We start from the raw sequence: 18,114 nt of genomic DNA on the forward strand, positions 1-18,114 counted from the left end.
CCTAAGCACAGACCTCAGCGTCTAAGTCGCAGCCGGTATGACCAGCAGGGTCACCCAGTGTAGACACAAGCTGGCTGGCTCCTGGCCAGCTCAAGGTGTTTCCCTTTGCCTGGAAACCGGGAGGTGTGGCTGCGGCAGGGCATGGAGGAGAGCAGCTCAACTAAAAAGTGGTGGAGAGGAGCCCCGCTCTTGGATCTCTCTGGTTCCCCCAAATGCTGGGACCAGCTCCCCCAGGCTAAAGGAGACAAGTGAGTGGGGAGCTACCTGGGAAGAGCATTTCAAGACTGGGGGCTTGAAAAAGGCTTGGGTGCTTCTTGCCTGCTGGGAGCCTGGGGTTTGGGTCCAGCCCTAGGACAAGAGGTGAAGTGGGAGCTGAACTCCTTAGGAAGAGTTCCCCGAAGTCGGGCACACGTGCAGGGCCCCCTGCTGTGAACCAGAGCCCCAGGTAACCAGGCCCCAGGGTCGGTGGTGGAGATGAGAACAAAGTGTACCCACACCCCACATCCTTACCCCAGGTCTGGACCAGGACGAGATCCCAGTAACAATGCCGGCCGCCTGAGCTTCACACCATGTACACATACTGCTGCCTGGCGCCTGGGCAGGACGTCTGGCCTCTGCTGCAGCACCTCACCTACACCTACCTGCCCGCCCCTCCGCTGCTGCCCCCCATTCAGGCCCACAACTTCTGCAGCCGGCCCCCGAGCCTGAGCGCGGGCGAGGGGACGGCTCCGCGGGAATACCACTGCTTCCACGCCACGGGCGCGACGCTAGTGGTCACGCCGCCCTTGTGGGCCTTCCCGCAGGCCTACGCCGCGGCCCTGCAACCGCCGTTCCCAGCGCCCAGCTACCCAGGGCCGTCACTGCAGGAGCCCGCAGCTGCGGGGCCGGCGGCGGTCGAGAACGGGATGCAGTGGCCGGAAGGCGGCAGCCTGCAAGCTGAGCTGCGATGGGGCCGCGTGGAGCGTGCGCTCGGGCCGCGCCTCGAGCTGCCGGACTTCGTGCGCCGGGAGCTGCGGCGAGCGTACGGCACGTACCCACGCACAGACGTGCGCGTCACCTATCGCGGCGGCGAGTTCCTGCTGCAGGGCGCGCCGCGCGTGCGCGAGACCGAGTACCGTATGGAGAGGCGAGTGCTGCGCCGGCCAGCCAGCAGCTGCAGCGGTGACAGCAGCCCCGCGGGGGAAGCGGCGGAGCGCGGCCGCCGGAAGAAGAGGAAAGACTTGAGCTGAGGGCGCCGCGAGGCCCGGCGGCCGGCCAGGGTGAGCACGCGCGCGGCTCTCCTCCTGCCGCCACAGCTGTGCGCTGGGGCTGGGTGCACCTGTCACCTCTTTTTTTTTTTAAACCACCGCCCACTTCCTGCACTTCCTTGATTTCTCTCAGGTTATTGCTGGATGGCGGGGCAAGGGCGAGAATGGATCAAGGACATCTCTGGGTGGGTGTCCTATTACTCCTTCCTTCTACTTGGGCTTGGGAAGCCTGAGTGTGTGGTGGAAGGAGGGCCTGAACCCTTTGTTTCCTCTCTCCTTCCTCCCCATCTTCTTCCCCTTTGAAGCCTGCCCTGCAATAAGCCCCCACTTTCGCTTTTTCCTGTCCTCCCTCCAGCAAAGCGCTCCAAACTCCCCAAGTTGAGGGCCCACCTATCCCCAGCTTGTAAGAAAAGTAAATAAATGAGTGAAGTCAAGTGTAGGCTTCAAGATCATTTTTATGCTTGGGGATGGGGGTTTTTCTTCATCTGTGTAATGTGAGCCTTACTTTCCATCTTGGGGTACAAGGTGTTGGAGGTGAGTATTAGAGTGGACCTCTGGAAAAAGTGTGCTTCCTCACTGGCTGGGCCTCACTCTCCCTTAACCAGCTCCCTTCCAGTGCAAGAGGACACTCTTCTAGGTCCTGAGGCCCACCACCCCCAGAGAGATTCTGAGGGCATAAGCTATTTTGTTGAGGCGTGGATGACAAGCATGGCTGAGGAAGGCTGAGGAGGGGATCCATAATCAGATCCATAATGGCTCTGACATTTTCTAGACTCTGAGCCTTAGTTTCTTCATCTGTAAAAGAAGAAGAAAACCAACCCAGCCTACCTGGAAAATTTACCAACTTTGAAATTTAAGATGAATGTCACTTCTTGTCTCCTGATTCTTGCTAACAGCGTTTAATAGGGTGAATTTGCAATATTATAGGAGTTCGCTGGAGGGTTAGGCCACACATCCAATTTTAACTAAGAGTCTGGCCAGACCACCAGATCTGATGCCCAGGCTGTATATATTTGGCTCCTATTGGAATTGCTTTCACTGAACTTCCATTTGTGGTTGGCCAACAGCTACCTGGGTATACAGGTATGTTATTGAAGCTGTAGATCACTTGATTGAACACTGCTGTATTTATGAGTTTCATGGAGAAGTTCTATTAAACCTCAGCATTTGGTAAAGCTGTTTCTGCTGATAAGTCGTTTGCTTTTATCTTTGAATCACCAAGGATCTCATAATTGATCATATTTTTCTATTTGCCCTGGTTTCTAGGGAGCCAAATTTGCTTAGAATCTTTTGTGTAAAACCTTGATCCTGAACTGTTACCCCTAGTTTCATCTTATTTTCCTTTCCTTTTTTTTTTTTAAATTATAAGACACAGGGAGGTGTTGTAGTGTGATGGGTCTGCTGTGTGACCTTAGATGAATTGCTTAATGTCCCTGAACCAATTTCCTCATTGCAAATGGGGATGATGGTATTAGGACCTATCTCATAAGATTATTGAGAAGGTACTGTGAAATCCTGCACAAAAAAATGTTTACCACAGTGCCTGTCATGTACTAAGTGCTCAAAGGGTAGTGTTTGTTTTTAAAAAGTAGTTTGCAATACAGAAATTTATAAAATAGGAAGTTAAAATCTGTTCTAATATCCCTCACCCCCAAATGATCACTGAGGTCCAATCTAGTATTTTTTACTGTTTTTTTCTGTTCACCTAGTATTAATTACATAAAATGAATTGCACAGTTTTGCTTGTTGCATTATACATTAAGCATATCTTGGACATCATTTTATGCCAATGCACATGGAGTTACCTCATCCTTTAACAGTCATCCAATATTCTATAGCATTTGGATTCTTTCCAGTTTTTAGCTATTAAAAGTCCATCCAACAAATTTCTTGAGTGCCTTTTATTTGCCAGGAACTGTGGTAGGCCCTGAGGATACCATAGTGAATGAGACAGCCGTGGCAGTTTCTGTCCTTATGGAAGACATTTAAGCTGAGATCTAAAGAATATGAAGAAGCTAGCCATGCAAAGAGAAGGGTGAGGGGAAGCCAGGCAGGAAGTATGGTGGGTGCAAAAGTCCCAAGGAATGAAAGTTATCCTTATTCACTTGACAGGCATTTGAGAGCCCACAGTTTGCTGGGCAGTGTTCTAGGCACTGGTGCTACGGGAGAAAAACCAAACAACTCCCTGCCCTCATGGAGCCTACTTCAGAGGTGTAATGTTGAGAAACAGAGACTGACAACAAGCAAATGGGAATATACGATGTAATGTCACACAGTGATAAGTAATGGGGTGCTGTTTTCAACAGGATAGTTAGGGAAGGCTTCTCTGAAGAGGTGACTCTTGAGTGGAGACCTAATAAAGACCTTTACGAGCCATTTGAATAGCTGGGGGAGAAAAGCAAGTACAAACACCCTTTGGCTGGGGTGTCCTTGTCCTGTGAGCGAGCGGGAAAGTGATAATTAATGAGGTTACAGATGAGGCTGGATCCTGTGGTACCTTGAAGCCATGTAGAAAACTTTGGATTTCATTCTTAGGGGATGGAGGGTTATGAGCAGGGGGAAATGTGATGAGATTTTTTTTTTTTAAAGTTATTCTGGATACTGTGTGGAAAAGAGACTATAGAGGGGCCATTTTGAAAATCGGGAGAGCAGTTAGGAGGCTTTTGAAGTAATACAGGCAAAAAATAAGCTGATGGCTGGGTCTTATTTGGAAGTTGTGGGGGTAATGAGAATAAGTGTCCTTGAATATGCATCTTTATTCACATACACAAGTGTTAAATTGTGGAATCTGAAGTCTTAGAATTAGAAATTGAATCATTGAACAATGCCACCCTAGCAGCACAAGCACAGCCAGTGCCTAGATCTTTGGTTCTAAATTACATTCTCCACTAAAAGGAACCAGTCCCCTTGGGAAAATGGCTGATTCCAAGGCTGTGGCAGGGAAGGTACAAGATGAGACTGGAACAACTTGTGCCAGAAAATAAAGGACTGATCAAAAATGTCAAAAGAACAAAGGAGCCAACTTGAAGGGACTTCCACTGACCAAATCAAGGACAATTTAAGCATCGAAACAAATAATCACAGTAACAGATTATAACCTGCTGAATAAAATAAGGATCCCTAAGTCCATACTAATACTAACTAAAAAATACATATGAAAGGAAAGCTCTTCCTTATAGTAGAAGGAATAATGAAATTAGAAGATCACCATTCCCAATCATCAGAGTAATGATTGATTCAGGTGAGAATCATTTCTGAATACTAAAACTGATGGGTGAAAGTTTGATGAGAAACTGGATATTTATATAGTTTCAAATGTGTTCCAATAAGATATTTATTAATTACAAATTTTAAAATAGTAACCTGAAAAAAAATAGTAACGTGATAGTATAATAGGGAAAACTGGTGGATAACACTTTAACCCCATTGCAGTAGTCCCTCTTAAAGTCTTTCTTACCATCTTTAATGAGTGTCTTTAAAAAAATTTTTTTTAATTTATTTATTTTATTTATTTATTTTTGGCTGCCTTGGGTCTTCGGTGCTGCACACGGGCTTTCTCTAGTTGCAGCGTGCAGGCTTCTCATTGCGGTGGCTTCTCTTGTTGCAGAGCACGGGCTCTAGGCACGTGGGCTCAGTAGTTGCGGCACGTGGGCCCTAGAGCACGCAGGCTTCAGTAGTTGTGGCTCGCAGGCTCAGTAGTTGTGGTGTGCAGGCTCAGTAGTTGTGGCTCGTGGGCTCTAGAGCGCAGGCTCAGTAGTTGTGACGCACAGGCTTAGTTGCTCTGCGGCATGTGGGATCTTCCCGGACCAGGGATTGAACCCGTGTCCCCTGCATTGGCAGGTGGATTCTTAACCACTGCGCCACCAGGGAAGTCCCTAAAATTTTTTCTTTAACAGAGACAAATTGACATCATGTGCTCTCTGATATGTTAAACTGAAAAATACAACATCAGTTCAGCAGTAAGGCATAATCATGAGGAAACCTCAGATAAACCTAAATTGAGAGAAAATTGTTCAAAAATGTCAGTGTCATAAAAGACAAAGGTTTCAGGTCAAAGGAGACAGAGGCATGAAAACTAAATGCAACGCATGATCCTGTTTTGGATCCTGGACCAGAATGAAAATTGTTGTGAAGGACAGTGTTGGGACAAGTAACGAGATTTGAATGAGGACTATAGATTAGAGAAAGCAACATGGCAAAACGTTAACAGTTGGTCAATCTGGTAGAAGGCTAAGCCAGAGTTCTTTGTACGATTCTGGCTACTTTAAGTTTGAAATAATTTCTAACTAAAAATAAAAATAGCAATAATAAGGAAATTGAATCTCTGGATCAAAAAGGATACACATTTAAAATGTACTCTGTCACAGATTTTATGTTTTAATCTTAGAGAATTGTCTGCATGCTGGTAAGCCTCCTCAAATCCTTTTTTGAAACAAGGCAGGTTTCAAGTAAATCATGAGTCTCATACCAAGTTAGGTGTGTTCTGAATCCCCTTCCTTCTCTATCGTCTCAGGTCCAGACCCTTGAAGTCTCTCAACTTACCCCATCTCGGGACTTCCCTGGTGGCGCAGTGGTTAAGAATCCGCCTGCCAATGTAGGGGACATGGGTTTGAGCCCTAGTCCGGGAAGATCCCACATGCTGCGGAGCAACTAAGTCCATGCACCACAACTACTGAGCCTGCGCTCTAGAGCCCGCGAGCCACAACTACTGAGCCTGCGAGCCACAACTACTGAAGCCCGCGTGCTCTAGGGCCCACGTGCCACAACTACTGAGCCCACGTGCCTAGAGCCCGTGCTCTGCAACAAGAGAAGCGACTGCAGTGAGAAGCCCGCGCACCGCAACGCGAAGAGTAGCCCCCGCTCGCTGCAACTAGAGAAAGATTGCACGCAGCAATGAAGACCCAACACAGCCAAAATTAATTAATTAATTTTAAAAAAAGAACTAAGTACACATCCCCAAAAATTCCATTCACAGGAATTTAAAAACAAAAAAACAAAAAAAACACTTCCCCCATCTCTGAGAATCCGCATTGCTCACATTCTTCCCCCAAGTCTTCCACATATGCCCTGGAAATGCCCAGAGACTGCACACAATATACCCCTATCCCCCAGCTCCAGTGAGGGAGGAGGCCCCCAATTACAGGCTTTTTGAAGGAAGTACTGCCACTCAGCTCAGTCCAACATGCCAATCCTTCCAAACCCCAGTGCTTGCTTCAGCCCTAAGAATGTAAGGAAGCCCTGCAGGGAGCCTAGATGCTTCTTTGTTTGATCTTTTCTTTGAACTTAACCCTTAGAAGCTTAGAACTCATAAAACATCTGGGCTGCCAGGGACTTTACTGTTCACCTGGCCCAACCTCCTCAGTTGACCTTACGCTGGGAAACCAAGGCCAGAGAGGAGTGACTCACCCAATGTCACACAGTAGTTGGGAATCCAGAGCTTCTAGATCCCAGCAGGGCTTGGGCTACCAAACTCATCTTGATGGCCTTCTCCTCCTGGCCTCGCCCCAGCTTTACCCAACCCTGGCATCTGGTCTAGAGCCCTTTGCTCAATAAACCCTGACTGACCAATTTGAAACCCTAGCCTACCTCCCAACTGGGTAGCTCACATCCTACTGAAGGGAGGATAATAAGAATCATAACAGGGAGTTCCCTGGTGGCCCAGTGGTTAGGATTTGGTGCTTTCACAGTGGAGGCCCAGGTTCGATCCCTGGCCAGGGAACCATCCCGCATGCCATGTGACATGGCACAGCCAAAATACAAAAAAAAAAAAAAAAAGAATCATAGCAATCTCACACACTTAACTGAGAACTTAATGTGTGCAGGCATCGTGCTAGAGCCCTGTACAAAAACTATCATTTAATCTTCACAAAAACGTTGATGTAGATATAATTATTATTCCCATTTATAGATGAGAAAACTGAGGCTGATAGAAGTTAACAACTTACCCAAGGGTACACACAGAGAATACACCTGGGAAATCTGACTGTAGCCTTAACATCTAGGCCAAACTACCTCTTCATACATGAGACACACTCAGCAAGATACAAGGAACATTTATTGAACAGCCACTCTGTGTAGGACACAGGACTAGACACTATGGGGCTCATGAATCAAGCCCCACTGGAAGCGGAGTGTGGAGGATTTGTAGGAGATCATATGCATCATTGAGGGGTTGGAGAAGATTCTTGTAAGAGGCATCTGAGAGAGGCTTTGAAGGATGTATAGGATTCCGGCAGATAGCGATGGAATGGAGGTGTCCCAGGAAGAACTGAGGAGGGATCAGCATGAATAAAAGCATGGCAGCAGGAGCAGGAAGTAGCAGGGTTTCATTGGAAGACAGGTTATAACCAGGGAGCAATGGAAGATCAGGCTTGAAAGCTAAGTGGAGGCCATACTTTGAAAGACTTTAATGGCAAGGTGAGGAGTTTTGGGGAGCCATTGAAGTCTTTGACAAGAAGAGTAACTCGAAGTTATTAAAAGTTCTGGCAGGTGGCAGCACCTGGCTGGGACGCTGTGAGCCTGAGACAGCAGGTCCCCCATGACCTCAGTATTGACAGTACAGCACAGCCGGGCACCAGAACTGAGTCCCCAGGGCATTTGCTAGAGCTCACAGCCTATGGAATTCAGTTCTCAGAGCCAGATGGCCAAAGTTCTCTTAGCCTTGATGCTGCCCTCCTGTGATCCCTTCTGTGAATTTTCCCCCATTCCCAGGATGTGTCAGAAGAGGAACCTGGGATCTCAAGATTCCTCCTATTCCATCGAGGGTCTGAGCTTGGAGCTGAAAATAGGGGCCCATTGCTAGGGAAAGAGGTAAGGGTTCTCTAAATTCTAACAGGATACTGATGTAGGATATGAGGGGAGGGGACTCAGGGCTGTGGTAGGGATTCAGTGGGTACTGCAGAGTCAGACCCGTCATCTCCTGCAGAGATATGCTCCTGGTGGGGCCAGATGTGGAACTGGATGGGCAAGGGGCTAGGGGAACAGCCAGAACATGTACGCTGAGAAGGGTATTCCTCTAGATAATGAGTGGCTTCCTGAGCCAAAGAGGACCCACAAAATGTGGATCCCCAAGATAGAGAGAGGTCCAGGAGTCCCAGCTCCCTGAAAATCTCCCCACCTGAAGTGAAGATCTGAAGTACCTGGGATAGATAAGGGAGCAGAAGAGAAAGACTTCCCTGAAACACACGTTGACTTTCTACGGAGTTAAACTGAGGGCTGGGGTGCTATTCCCATTCACGGGGCAGACCTGCAGCCTATCCCTGGAGATGGAAAGGCAAGCTGGCAGCCTCAGGAGTCACCCTACCCCCACCCTGCTTGAGTTGAGAGAAAGGGTTCTGCACTTACCCATGAAGCCTCTTCTCTCCCTCCTGGAGCTGGATCTACAGTGATGCTCCCAGAGACTGCTCCTTAAATAGGGCCCGCCCCAGCCAACTCCCGCCCCCGCCCCATCCCGGCTCTTCTGAGAAAGGAGGAAGGTGTGGGAGGGCCAGGCACCCTGCCCAGAGAGCCCTTGCTGACCTCAAGCAAGAGTGGGGACCCCCTTCTTCCCCCGCCATCTTTCAAAGCATTCCCTTCCTCACCTCAGTCTCTGAGTCCCTCCCACCCCTTGAGACCAGCCAGCTGGGTTCTTTCTCTGCTCTTAATGTCTGGGAAATCTGCTCTTTATGCCTAATTCAAGCCCAATTTCCTCATTCTGAGGTTGGATGATGGGGAATTGATGTGCTAGGGGAAGCTTCGGCGCAGGCTTCTAGCTCCTCCCACCAGCTCAGGAGACCCAGCATCAGTTGCAGAATTCGTTTGACGGAATGGGGAGAGAGGAGGTATCGCTATCCCTCCTTTCACCTCATGTAGCGTCAAGCACCATCCAAAGCGTAAGTGGAGTTTGTTCCCATCCTGTGGAGAGAGATTGAGACCTGAGGGGACAGCAAATCAGGGGCTTAAGGTCCAGCCTGCTATGGAATGTCGAGAAGGACAAGTGTTCCCTGGATCCCCTGCCTTACAGTTTGTGTGTGTCCTTGTGCCTGTGGTGGTCCCTCTCCTCAGCCCACCCTCTGTCCTCTGACTCCAAAACCTAACCCTTGCTGCACAGAGTTGAGACTCTCCAGGGTCTGAACTGGGAATTGAGGGGCTCCCTCTAAATGGTCTTTCCCATCATCCTTCCCCGAAAGCTCAGGAAGTTCTTTCCCATGATAATATGTAGCTACATCCAACTGCTATTCAAGAAACAGGCTGTGGGGGAGGGGGAATGGTATGCCTCAGGGATGGCCACAAGGGTCTTGAGCCAGGACTAGGGACAGCTCTTCTGAGGAAACCTGAAAATTCCTGTAATGGGGGTGGTAGGGAGAGAAGAGTCATCAGTATTGTGCAATGGAGGGGGAGGGAGGATAGGGGACTGGGGAAGGGGAGCGATGGCCAAGTCTTTAGAGGGCTGGCAGCTATCCATCACCCCTTTCCCAGTGGCCTGCTTGGCCAGAGTTCAGAGTGGCTGTCACCCCACCCCTCATTAACCCCAGCAGCACCAGGCTGGCAGCAGCAGTGCTTTTATGGGAGACGTGTCGCCAAAGGTGCTCCCTCCTTCTTCCCTCCCCTTTCCTGCCCCCTCTCTCCAGCAGCCAACATCTTGCTCTCTTTGAGGCCAGAGGATCCTGGTGGGGAGGTGGGAGGCTGCTGTGAGGGACAGGACTGGAAGAGGGAGCAGTGATCCCCTTTTTCTCCATATTTTGGCACTGCCTCAGTCCTTAGGGAAGAGAGGATGGGACTTTCTACCTTGGACTGTGAGCTCCTGCGGATAGGGACAATCTCTGGGTCCCCAGCGCCCCACAAGGGGACTAGCCCTGAAAAGAGGCTCATCCCTGCTGATCGGGGATGGGAGAGTTCACCCTTGAATGGAACTCCTTCCCTCATGACCCATTAAAGGGTTCTTGGGAAGGGAAGGCTATGGGCTTCCCCACAGGGTAGCACCGGGAAGCTCCATAGCAGGAAGAGAAAGAGGAAGCTGAGGCCTTACAGGGTACTGGATTTCAGCCGTCCTGTCCTAAATGAGAAGCCCTGCCAACTCGGGCATGAAGTTACTGGGGGTGGGCATGGCCTGCAGGCCGTCCTGGATCTGCGCTCAGGTGGATCCTCGCTCAGAGCACCTGCTGCCACCCCCTCCACCATCCAAACCAGGCTTCAAGTCCCAAGACCCAGGCCCTGTAACCCATACTAATCTTGGGGAAACATCGCTGTTAAGAGAATACAAAGGAGAGATAGACATGGCGGGTAAGTCAGCACCTAAGAGTTGTTGGGTGACAGGGCTTGAATATGGACTGGACACGAAGGGGGAGAGACACGGGATTTGGGGAAGAACACTGGGTCTAGGAGTAGGGCCACAAGAACCAACGAGGGCGAGACAAGGGCGGGGTGGGGGTGGGGAAGCTACAGGATTTGAGGGCGGAGATTTGGGGGCGAGGAAGTAAGACGGATGGGAAGACACTGGGTGGGGTCAAAATGTTCTCCTGTCTGGGCAGACGACAAGGCAGTAGGAGGGGATACAGTCAGTCACTGAGACTCCACCCACTGGCTGGACCTCCAAGCCTAACTCCTCCCTGCCCTCAACAAAAATGGCCGCCGCGGGAGCTCGCCCAAAGCTCTGAGACAAATGAGAATGGTAGCAGAAGCCCCGCCCAGTTGTGGGCATGCCCTTCTTAAAAATGGCTACCACAGCGCTTCTGGAAAGAAACCGCTCTGGGCCCCGCCTTTGATCTCGTTGGTGGGGCTGGGGGATGAGAGCTGCACCGCGCGGGACAAGTCGCCGGCGGCGCCCGACGGAGCAGGTGATTTCCCTTCTAGGCCCCGGCCCAGGGCTAGGAGAGTCGCGGAGAGCGTTGACCCAGGGTACCCGTCCTGTGTGTCTCCCCACGGTACCCCCGGGGCCCGCCGGACCCCCCCATCTCTGATTCTCGCCTTGGCCTGTATCAAGGCACATCCTAGCTTGCTCAGGCCTCCCTCGTCATGTGTCCCTCAGGGCCGCAACCGCATCCCTGTGCCCTCGGGCCCACTATTCTGGATGCTTATGGGTACCCCGCTAGCTCGTTTAGGGAGCTCCTGCTTCAGGGGTCGGCCATCATCATGGTCCCACTTCCTGTGTTCCCGCCTCCCCCCATTTGTGCTCCTGCCTGACTTTGGATGCCGGAAACCCTTGTGTACCCATCGGTGTCCTTGGCTCCTCTAAGACCTGACTTGGGGGTCAGGGGACAATGATGTGTTCTGGAACCTGCGTTATGGGACTAGGGCCCCAGGAGCTGGGCTTCGTAGGGGCTGGGAGAAGCAGTGAAGACCTCGTTTCTAGACCCTCTTGAGTGCCCCAGACTTCTTCCACTCTGCTTCCCAGGATTCCTCCTCCCACATGGCCTTCTGCTCTCCCTCCACCTTGGGCATCTCCCCACCCCAAGGGAACAACATGGTACTCCTTCCCCCAGTCTCACTTAAACTTGTCCAGGGAGGTTTTATGGAACATCTGGAAAGTCCAGGCCTGTGCTTGGTCCTGGGGATGCTCTCAGGCCAGCTGGGGGCAGTGAGGATGGGGCAGTCAGGGTTGGCTCCAGGGAGGAAGTGAGGCCTGCAGAGTGAGAGGCAAAGGGAAAGACATTCTGAATGGGGAGAATGGTGTGAGCAAAGATTCTGAGGTAGGCAAGAGGGCCAGCCAAGCAGGAGAGGATCAGATTACAGGCTGGGGACTGACCATTTGCATCATGAAAGGTGGTATAGTGTAGTGATTAGCAATGAGCCAGACTGCCTGGGTGTAAATCTGCCATTAACTTACTGTGTGACCCTGGGCAAGTTACTTAACCTCTCAGTGCCTCCATTTCCTTTTGGGTAAATGGGATAATATCAATATGATATATTAGTATCTATATGTTAAGGTAATTGTGAGGATTAGGTAAGTTAATACATGTAAAGTGCATAGCACAATCCCTGATAGATTGTAAGCAGTCAGTAAATGCTAAATATTTTTACCTTCATCAGAGGTGTTTAAACAGGACTCATGACAGGATGACAATCACATTTCATGGGTGCAACTAACCAGTGAACCCTGATTTGGAGCCCCCAGGAAGTAATGGGGTTCTGTGGGCTATATCCAGAATTTGAAAAGTCTCAGGGAAATCATGTTCTTACTCTGGAGAAGGCTGGCTGCTCAGGCTGCAGCTTCCCCAGCTTAGGGACTATGGAGGAGAAATATTAGGAGAAGCCTCTGGGCAGGAAAGAGATACTGAGGAAGCCTAGGGGGATGGAGATGGGTGAAAAAGAAGTGGCAAGCTTTGAAGGCTGGGTGAAGCTTGGGCAGCCCAAGAACAGGAGGAAGGGGGATGTTCCACTAGGAGACAAGCTAGAGCAAAAGTTCAGGGCAGGAAGACTTTTTATTTGGGCACAGTGGGGTGTTTCCTAATAATAACTCCCCAGCTCTTGGACCTTGGTTAGAAACCTAGGGGCATCAGACACATCCCTGAGAGCTTCGTCCCTAGAAGCTTTCATGCAGCATCCATGGACCTTTGTCCCAGCAGAGGTTGGCAGGCAACTGCTAGCAGCCAGGATTGGTATAACCCAGGGTGGATGTAGGTCTCCATAGGGGGCTGACTTCTTGGGGGAGCTGCATGATGGGATCTGGTATGCCCTGTCTGAGCAGTTCTCTTCCTCCCCAGGGCCTATGCTAGGGTCTGGAGCAAGAGGCTGGCCTCCCCTGGTAGGATAGGGCTTCTCAGTTCTGCTGTCCTAAGTGACCCCTGTGCTGTCACAGCAACTCTGTGTTACCAGTCAGGGGACAAGGGAACTGCGATAATAGATGGTAACCCTATCTCAACCCAATTGGAGGTCTTGACATCTCCCCATCCCCTGGAGTAGCCCCTAGAATAAACACTCACTCAACTAGGTGTCCTGGATTTATCTCCTGACTACCACAGTCAAACCAGGTGACTTTAGGCAAGTCATTAAACCCACTGAGCTTCAATCTCTTCATTTCTAAAGTGGGGAGTAACTGTTTATTGAGTGTCTACTTCACAGGAGACAGAGTGTACATTGATGAATAAGCCAGGTGTGTAGTCTCTGCCCTCATGAAACATGTGGAAGAAACATTAAACATTGCCCCAGTAATGTTTTAATTATAGCTGTAAAAGGTGCTGCTAAGTAAGGAAAAGTGTAGTCTGCAATGAGGGTGTAAGATAGAGGAGACCAAACCAGTTCTAGAGGGTCAGGGGAGCATCCCTTGAAGGAAATTGTAAGCTGAAACCTGAAAGGTGAGAGGAGTTAGCAAGTGAAGGGGTGGAGGTGGCACGTTGCCCAGGCAGAAGAAACAGTTTGTGCAAAGACCCTTGCCGTGAAAAAGCTGGAGTGCTGGCAAGCTGAAAGCAAGCCGGGGTGGAGGGGAGTGATCCCGGGGCGGCGTGGTGCATGGTGAGGCTGGAGAGATGTAAGCAGGAGTAAGGCCCTGAATTGAGGGCCACAAAAAGAATCTGGACTATCTGAAGGGAAGCAGGAAATCACTGATAGATTTTAAGCAGGAAAAGTGTGATTTTTTGGTAAATATTGTACAGCCATGATCTTTGTGGAGAATAGGTTGTTGGGGGAAAGATGGTAGTGGGGAGAACGTTTAGGAAACTCTTGCAGTTAAGGCAAGAGTTGGAGCCAAGTGGGAGTAGAGATGGAGAGAAGTAGATATGTTGAGGGATAATGGTCAGGGCATGGTGACTGATTGGATGTGAGAAGGCAAGGGGTAGGATGGTGTCAATGATAATTCCCAGACTTGTGGCAGGAACAGCTGGGTACGTGGACATGCGTATACTGAGGACAGCCTTGGAGGAATAAAAGACTTGGGAGAATGTCAGTTTGGGACATGTTAAGTCATCCCCATGGAGGTATCAGAGAGGTAGACGTACAAGTGTGTAGCTCAGAGGAGGAGACTGAACTAGAGGATTGGACATTGGGAATTGGTGACATGGAGTTGGTACAAGAAGATGTGGGCCCAGATGAGATCTTCCAGAGAGAGAGGGTGCAGACTGACGAGAAAGGAGAAGCAGCTTTGAGCCTGAACTTTGCTGCCACATTTAGGGGGAAGCAGAGGAGAGGGGGACAGAGAAGGGAGCCTGGGAAGAAATGGCCAGAGAGGTAGAAGAGAAATAGGAGGATGTGATGCCTCCTAGACCAACATTGGTGCTGCTTGAAAGGGCAAATATTAGGTGAAACTATAAGAAATTCCCTTTTTCTTTTCTTTTTGAGATCAAAAACAGGTTAATATTGGCAAGTTCATATGGTTCAACCTAATGAGACCAAAACCTGAAAAAGTAACTCATGCCCTTAGCCTGAGAAAATTTAGTAGAGCAGAAGCCAGACTGTAGTTGGGAAGAAGTGGATAGAATGGAGAATAATAAGGGAATAGATTCAACAGGACCTGGTGATTGATTGATTGCAGCAGGGGTTGAGAGAGGGTGAAATCAAGGGTAACCCCCAAGTTTCAGGTTTGGCAGCTGAGTGAGTCATGTTAGCCGGTGAAACAGGAGGTGCCTGTTTGGAGGGGGAGTACACAGATCGGGAGGATATGGTGAGTTGGGGGTAGGTTCAGTTTGAGGTGCCCCTGAGTCTTCTGAGTGGGATAATGAGCTGACATTTGGACTTGTGGGTCTGGAGCAGTTCTTTATCACCTAAATGTTCCTGGCTACCAAATACAGACTTTAGGGAGTCAAAGGCATGTAAGTAGGAATGAAATAAGTCAATAAGTATTTATCGAGCACCTACTAAGTGCAGGCATTCTTCTAGGTACTAGGGCTATACCAATGGATAAGACAAAGTACCCCCCCCCCAAACTCCCTCTTCTTGAAGCTTACATTCTGTGGGGGAGGACAACAGGCAAATAAACATAAAGATAACATGGAGCTGTAGTACATGCTATATAGAAAATAGAGCAGAGTAAGGGATTGGGGAGTATGGGGAATGCCTAATTTTGGTCCGTTAGTCAGGGAAGGTCTCTCTGTGGAGGCAACATTTGAGCAGAGCCCTGGCAGAGGTGAGGGGATGAGCCATGTGGATATCTGGAGGAGACAGGTAGAAAGAAACTGGGCAAGTCTGAGGAATAGCAAGGAGGCTGCTGGGGCAGGAGTGGAGTCAGCGAGGAGGGAGTGGTGAGGTTGGAGAGGTAAGCAAAGGCCAGATCTTGTAGGGCTCCGTAGGCCTTGGGAAGGAGGATGGAAAGTCCTCCGTAGATAGGCCCAAGCTGCTGGAAGGGCAAGGACCTGGCAGGAAGAGAGAATTCATGAAAGGCTTCCCCTTCTATCTGGGCCCCAGAGCCAGAAAAGCCCCTTTGTGCAGAGGGTGGGTGGCCCATTCTGGGTGGGGGAATGGCTGTGCTCAGTCCTGAGGCCTGCTCCTTGGGGGGCTGGACAATGGGTCCCTTGTGGTTGGACTTGGGGGCCAAGTGGCCCTCTCAGTGATGGGATTCCTCAGCCGGAGGCATGTGACCTCAAGACCTTGGCTTCTTCCCAGAGGGTCTAGGCCTACTGTTGGGGAATGGGGTGGGGAGATGGGGAGAGGTCAGGGGGAGGTGGGAGGGAAACGTCCACTCTGGAAACTTTCTCCTGAGACAGTGTCCTGCCCTGTCTCAGGCTGGAGGAGGTGGAGAGACAGGCAGGCAGGGGGCTGTGGCTCTGCTTGAGGGAGCGGGGGAGGGCTGAAGAACTGGAAGCTATGGGCAACATCAACAAATGGTTTCCACAGCAGGGCAGGAAGGAGGAGCTGGCCGCCCCTGGACCTGGTGGGCAGGGGTAGGCAGAAGAGGGCCTGACAAGCCTCTGTCTTGTGTCCCTTCAGAAGAGGAGAGAGCATGGAGCTGGAGAGGATTGTCAGTGCAGCCCTCCTTGCCTTTGTTCAGACGCACCTCCCAGAGGCTGACCTCAGGTAGAAGCTGCTCTCCTAGAAGGGTCATGCTGGGGCCAGAGTTGGAGCTGCTGGGCAGTACTCTGGGCCCTGGCCAGTGGAAAGACTGGGGTGGGAAGTACTCAGCCCTATTCCTCAGGTGGAGGAGGGCTGATTATGATTTGCTGGTATGGCCTTACCTCTCATCCTGTTCCTGTCACCCTTGTTGAACAGATGAGAAACCAAAGCTCTGAGGGGGTGGGGGGGTGGGATACTCTTCTGGGCTTAAGGCTTGAGGTCTGGCTCCTGGACCCCATGAAGCCGAGGGCTGGAGTCCCAGGCTAGGTGGCAATGCTGGAGGTAACAGGGCTTGTCCTGTCCCCTTCCTGCAGCGGCTTGGATGAGGTCATCTTCTCCTATGTGCTCGGGGTCCTTGAGGACCTGGGCCCCTCAGGCCCATCGGAGGAGAATTTCGATATGGAGGCCTTCACTGAGATGATGGAGGCCTATGTGCCTGGCTTCGCCCACATCCCCAGGTGGGGCCTGGCTGGGACCAAGAGGAGGAGGAGGGCTGGCTGATTGTGGAGGGTGGCCAGAGTTGTCCTTTTACCGCCCTCCTTGCCTTTTCAGAGGTACAATAGGGGAAATGATGCAGAAGCTCTCAGGGCAGTTGAGTGGTGCCAGGAACAAAGGTGAGTCTGGGAATCGGGCACTTGGGTGACTCAAACCCCCATCCTCCAAAGCCCTGGCAAACCTGTTGCTCTTTCTGCCTCTTTAAGAGAACCTGCAACCACAGAGCTCTGAGGTCCAAGGTCAGGTATCTGTCTCCCCAGAGCCTCTGCAGCGGCTCAGAAAAGAGACGATGTCTTCTCCGACTGCTGCTGGGGACACCCAAGATGAGGTACTGGTAGAGGAGGGTACCGATGAGGGAGCTAGGGCCCTGGAAAGGAGGAAGTATTGCCTCTTGTCAACATTTATGCCCACAGGCATCCGGCGCTGAGGAGGAACTGCTGCCAGGGGTGGATGTACTTCTGGAGGTGTTCCCTACCTGTTCGGTGGAGCAGGCCCAGTGGGTGTTGGCCAAAGCTCGAGGGGACTTGGAAGAAGCTGTGCAGATGCTGGTAGAGGGGAAGGAGGAGGGGCCTCCAGCCTGGGATGGCCCCAACCAGGTATCCTCTGCTAGACACCCCCCCAACCCCATGTAACCTCAGCTATGTTCCACCTTAGTGTTAAGCCCCCGCCCCTAGCCTATCCCCATTTGCTCTTCCTGCTGGTACCCTAGGCCCTAGACAGGCTTCCTCTCTCTGCAGGACCTGCCCAGGCGCCTCAGAGGCCCCCAAAAGGATGAGCTGAAGTCTTTCATCCTGCAGAAGTGAGTCTGGGCTGGGCTGGGCTGGGCTGGGCTGGGCCGGGCCGGGCCGGGCCTGGCCCTTAAGAGGGTTTTCCTAGGCTGGCAGGAGCTTCACCCAGCCAGTTTTTGGCAGGTACATGATGGTGGATAGCGCAGAGGATCAGAAGATTCACCGGCCTATGACTCCTAAGGAGGTGAGACGGTCGCGGCTCCTAGGGTCATGGAGTGGGTGCAACTGTCTCCTGGCTTCTGCTACTCACTACCTGATTGCCTGACAGGCTCCCAAGAAGCTGATCCGATACATCGACAACCAGGTAGTGAGCACCAAAGGGGAGCGATTCAAAGATGTGCGGAACCCTGAGGCTGAGGAGATGAAGGCCACATACATCAACCTCAAGCCAGCCAGAAAGTACCGCTTCCACTGAGGCACTCGCCAGACTCTGCCGGAGCCGTCTAGGCTCAGATCCCAGAGGGATGCAGGCGCCCTACACCTCCACACAGGGCCCGCCCTAACTCCTGTCCCCCGTCTTTCCCTACTTCCTTGCTCCACAGTGTTAACCTCCTCTTGGAGCTGCCATGGGCACAGTAAAGGTAGCCCCAGGAAGGTGTGAGTGCATTCTGGTCATTTCACAGCTG

General features: G+C 51.1%; 3 protein-coding genes across 13 annotated transcripts in view; 2 read left to right on the forward strand and 1 right to left on the reverse strand.

The window, feature by feature from the left end:
- The window catches only part of MFSD13A (major facilitator superfamily domain containing 13A), a 25,520-nt gene extending 24,878 nt beyond the window's left edge, over positions 1-642 (reverse strand). The window contains exon 1 of the mRNA XM_036829362.1: positions 511-642. The gene's annotated coding sequence lies outside the window, so the exon portion shown is untranslated. The remainder of the gene's footprint in view (positions 1-510) is intronic.
- Positions 557-8,057, forward strand: C16H10orf95 (chromosome 16 C10orf95 homolog). 4 transcript variants are annotated; one of them, XR_005016894.1, is made up of 3 exons: positions 557-1,259; positions 1,381-1,432; positions 5,761-5,877. XR_005016894.1 is itself a non-coding variant. In XM_036829374.1 (2 exons), exon 1 carries the CDS (start codon positions 570-572, stop codon positions 1,227-1,229), a length of 660 nt encoding a protein of 219 aa, XP_036685269.1. In that variant the 5' UTR covers positions 557-569; the 3' UTR covers positions 1,230-1,259; positions 7,959-8,057. The 4 variants fall into 4 exon arrangements, 3 of the variants coding, with proteins under 3 accessions (XP_036685269.1, XP_036685270.1, XP_036685271.1); XM_036829374.1 differs by lacking the exons at positions 1,381-1,432; positions 5,761-5,877 and adding an exon at positions 7,959-8,057; XM_036829375.1 differs by lacking the exon at positions 1,381-1,432 and having other exon boundaries at positions 5,761-5,864.
- CUEDC2 (CUE domain containing 2) lies at positions 8,006-18,082 on the forward strand. Of its 8 annotated transcripts, none has more exons than XM_036829370.1 (9): positions 8,006-8,057; positions 16,083-16,169; positions 16,520-16,663; positions 16,758-16,819; positions 16,907-17,028; positions 17,114-17,296; positions 17,438-17,499; positions 17,585-17,672; positions 17,757-18,082. In XM_036829370.1, exons 2-9 carry the CDS (start codon positions 16,096-16,098, stop codon positions 17,901-17,903), a joined length of 882 nt encoding a protein of 293 aa, XP_036685265.1. In that variant the 5' UTR covers positions 8,006-8,057; positions 16,083-16,095; the 3' UTR covers positions 17,904-18,082. The 8 variants fall into 8 exon arrangements, 7 of the variants coding, with proteins under 7 accessions (XP_036685265.1, XP_036685264.1, XP_036685266.1 ...); XM_036829369.1 differs by lacking the exon at positions 8,006-8,057 and adding an exon at positions 10,919-11,062; XM_036829371.1 differs by lacking the exon at positions 8,006-8,057 and adding an exon at positions 10,919-11,062 and having other exon boundaries at positions 17,612-17,672.
- The last annotated feature ends 32 nt before the right edge of the window (positions 18,083-18,114 follow it).

Source organism: Balaenoptera musculus, chromosome 16 (genome assembly GCF_009873245.2).
Source record: "Balaenoptera musculus isolate JJ_BM4_2016_0621 chromosome 16, mBalMus1.pri.v3, whole genome shotgun sequence".
In the NCBI taxonomy this organism is placed as follows: domain Eukaryota; kingdom Metazoa; phylum Chordata; class Mammalia; order Artiodactyla; family Balaenopteridae; genus Balaenoptera; species Balaenoptera musculus.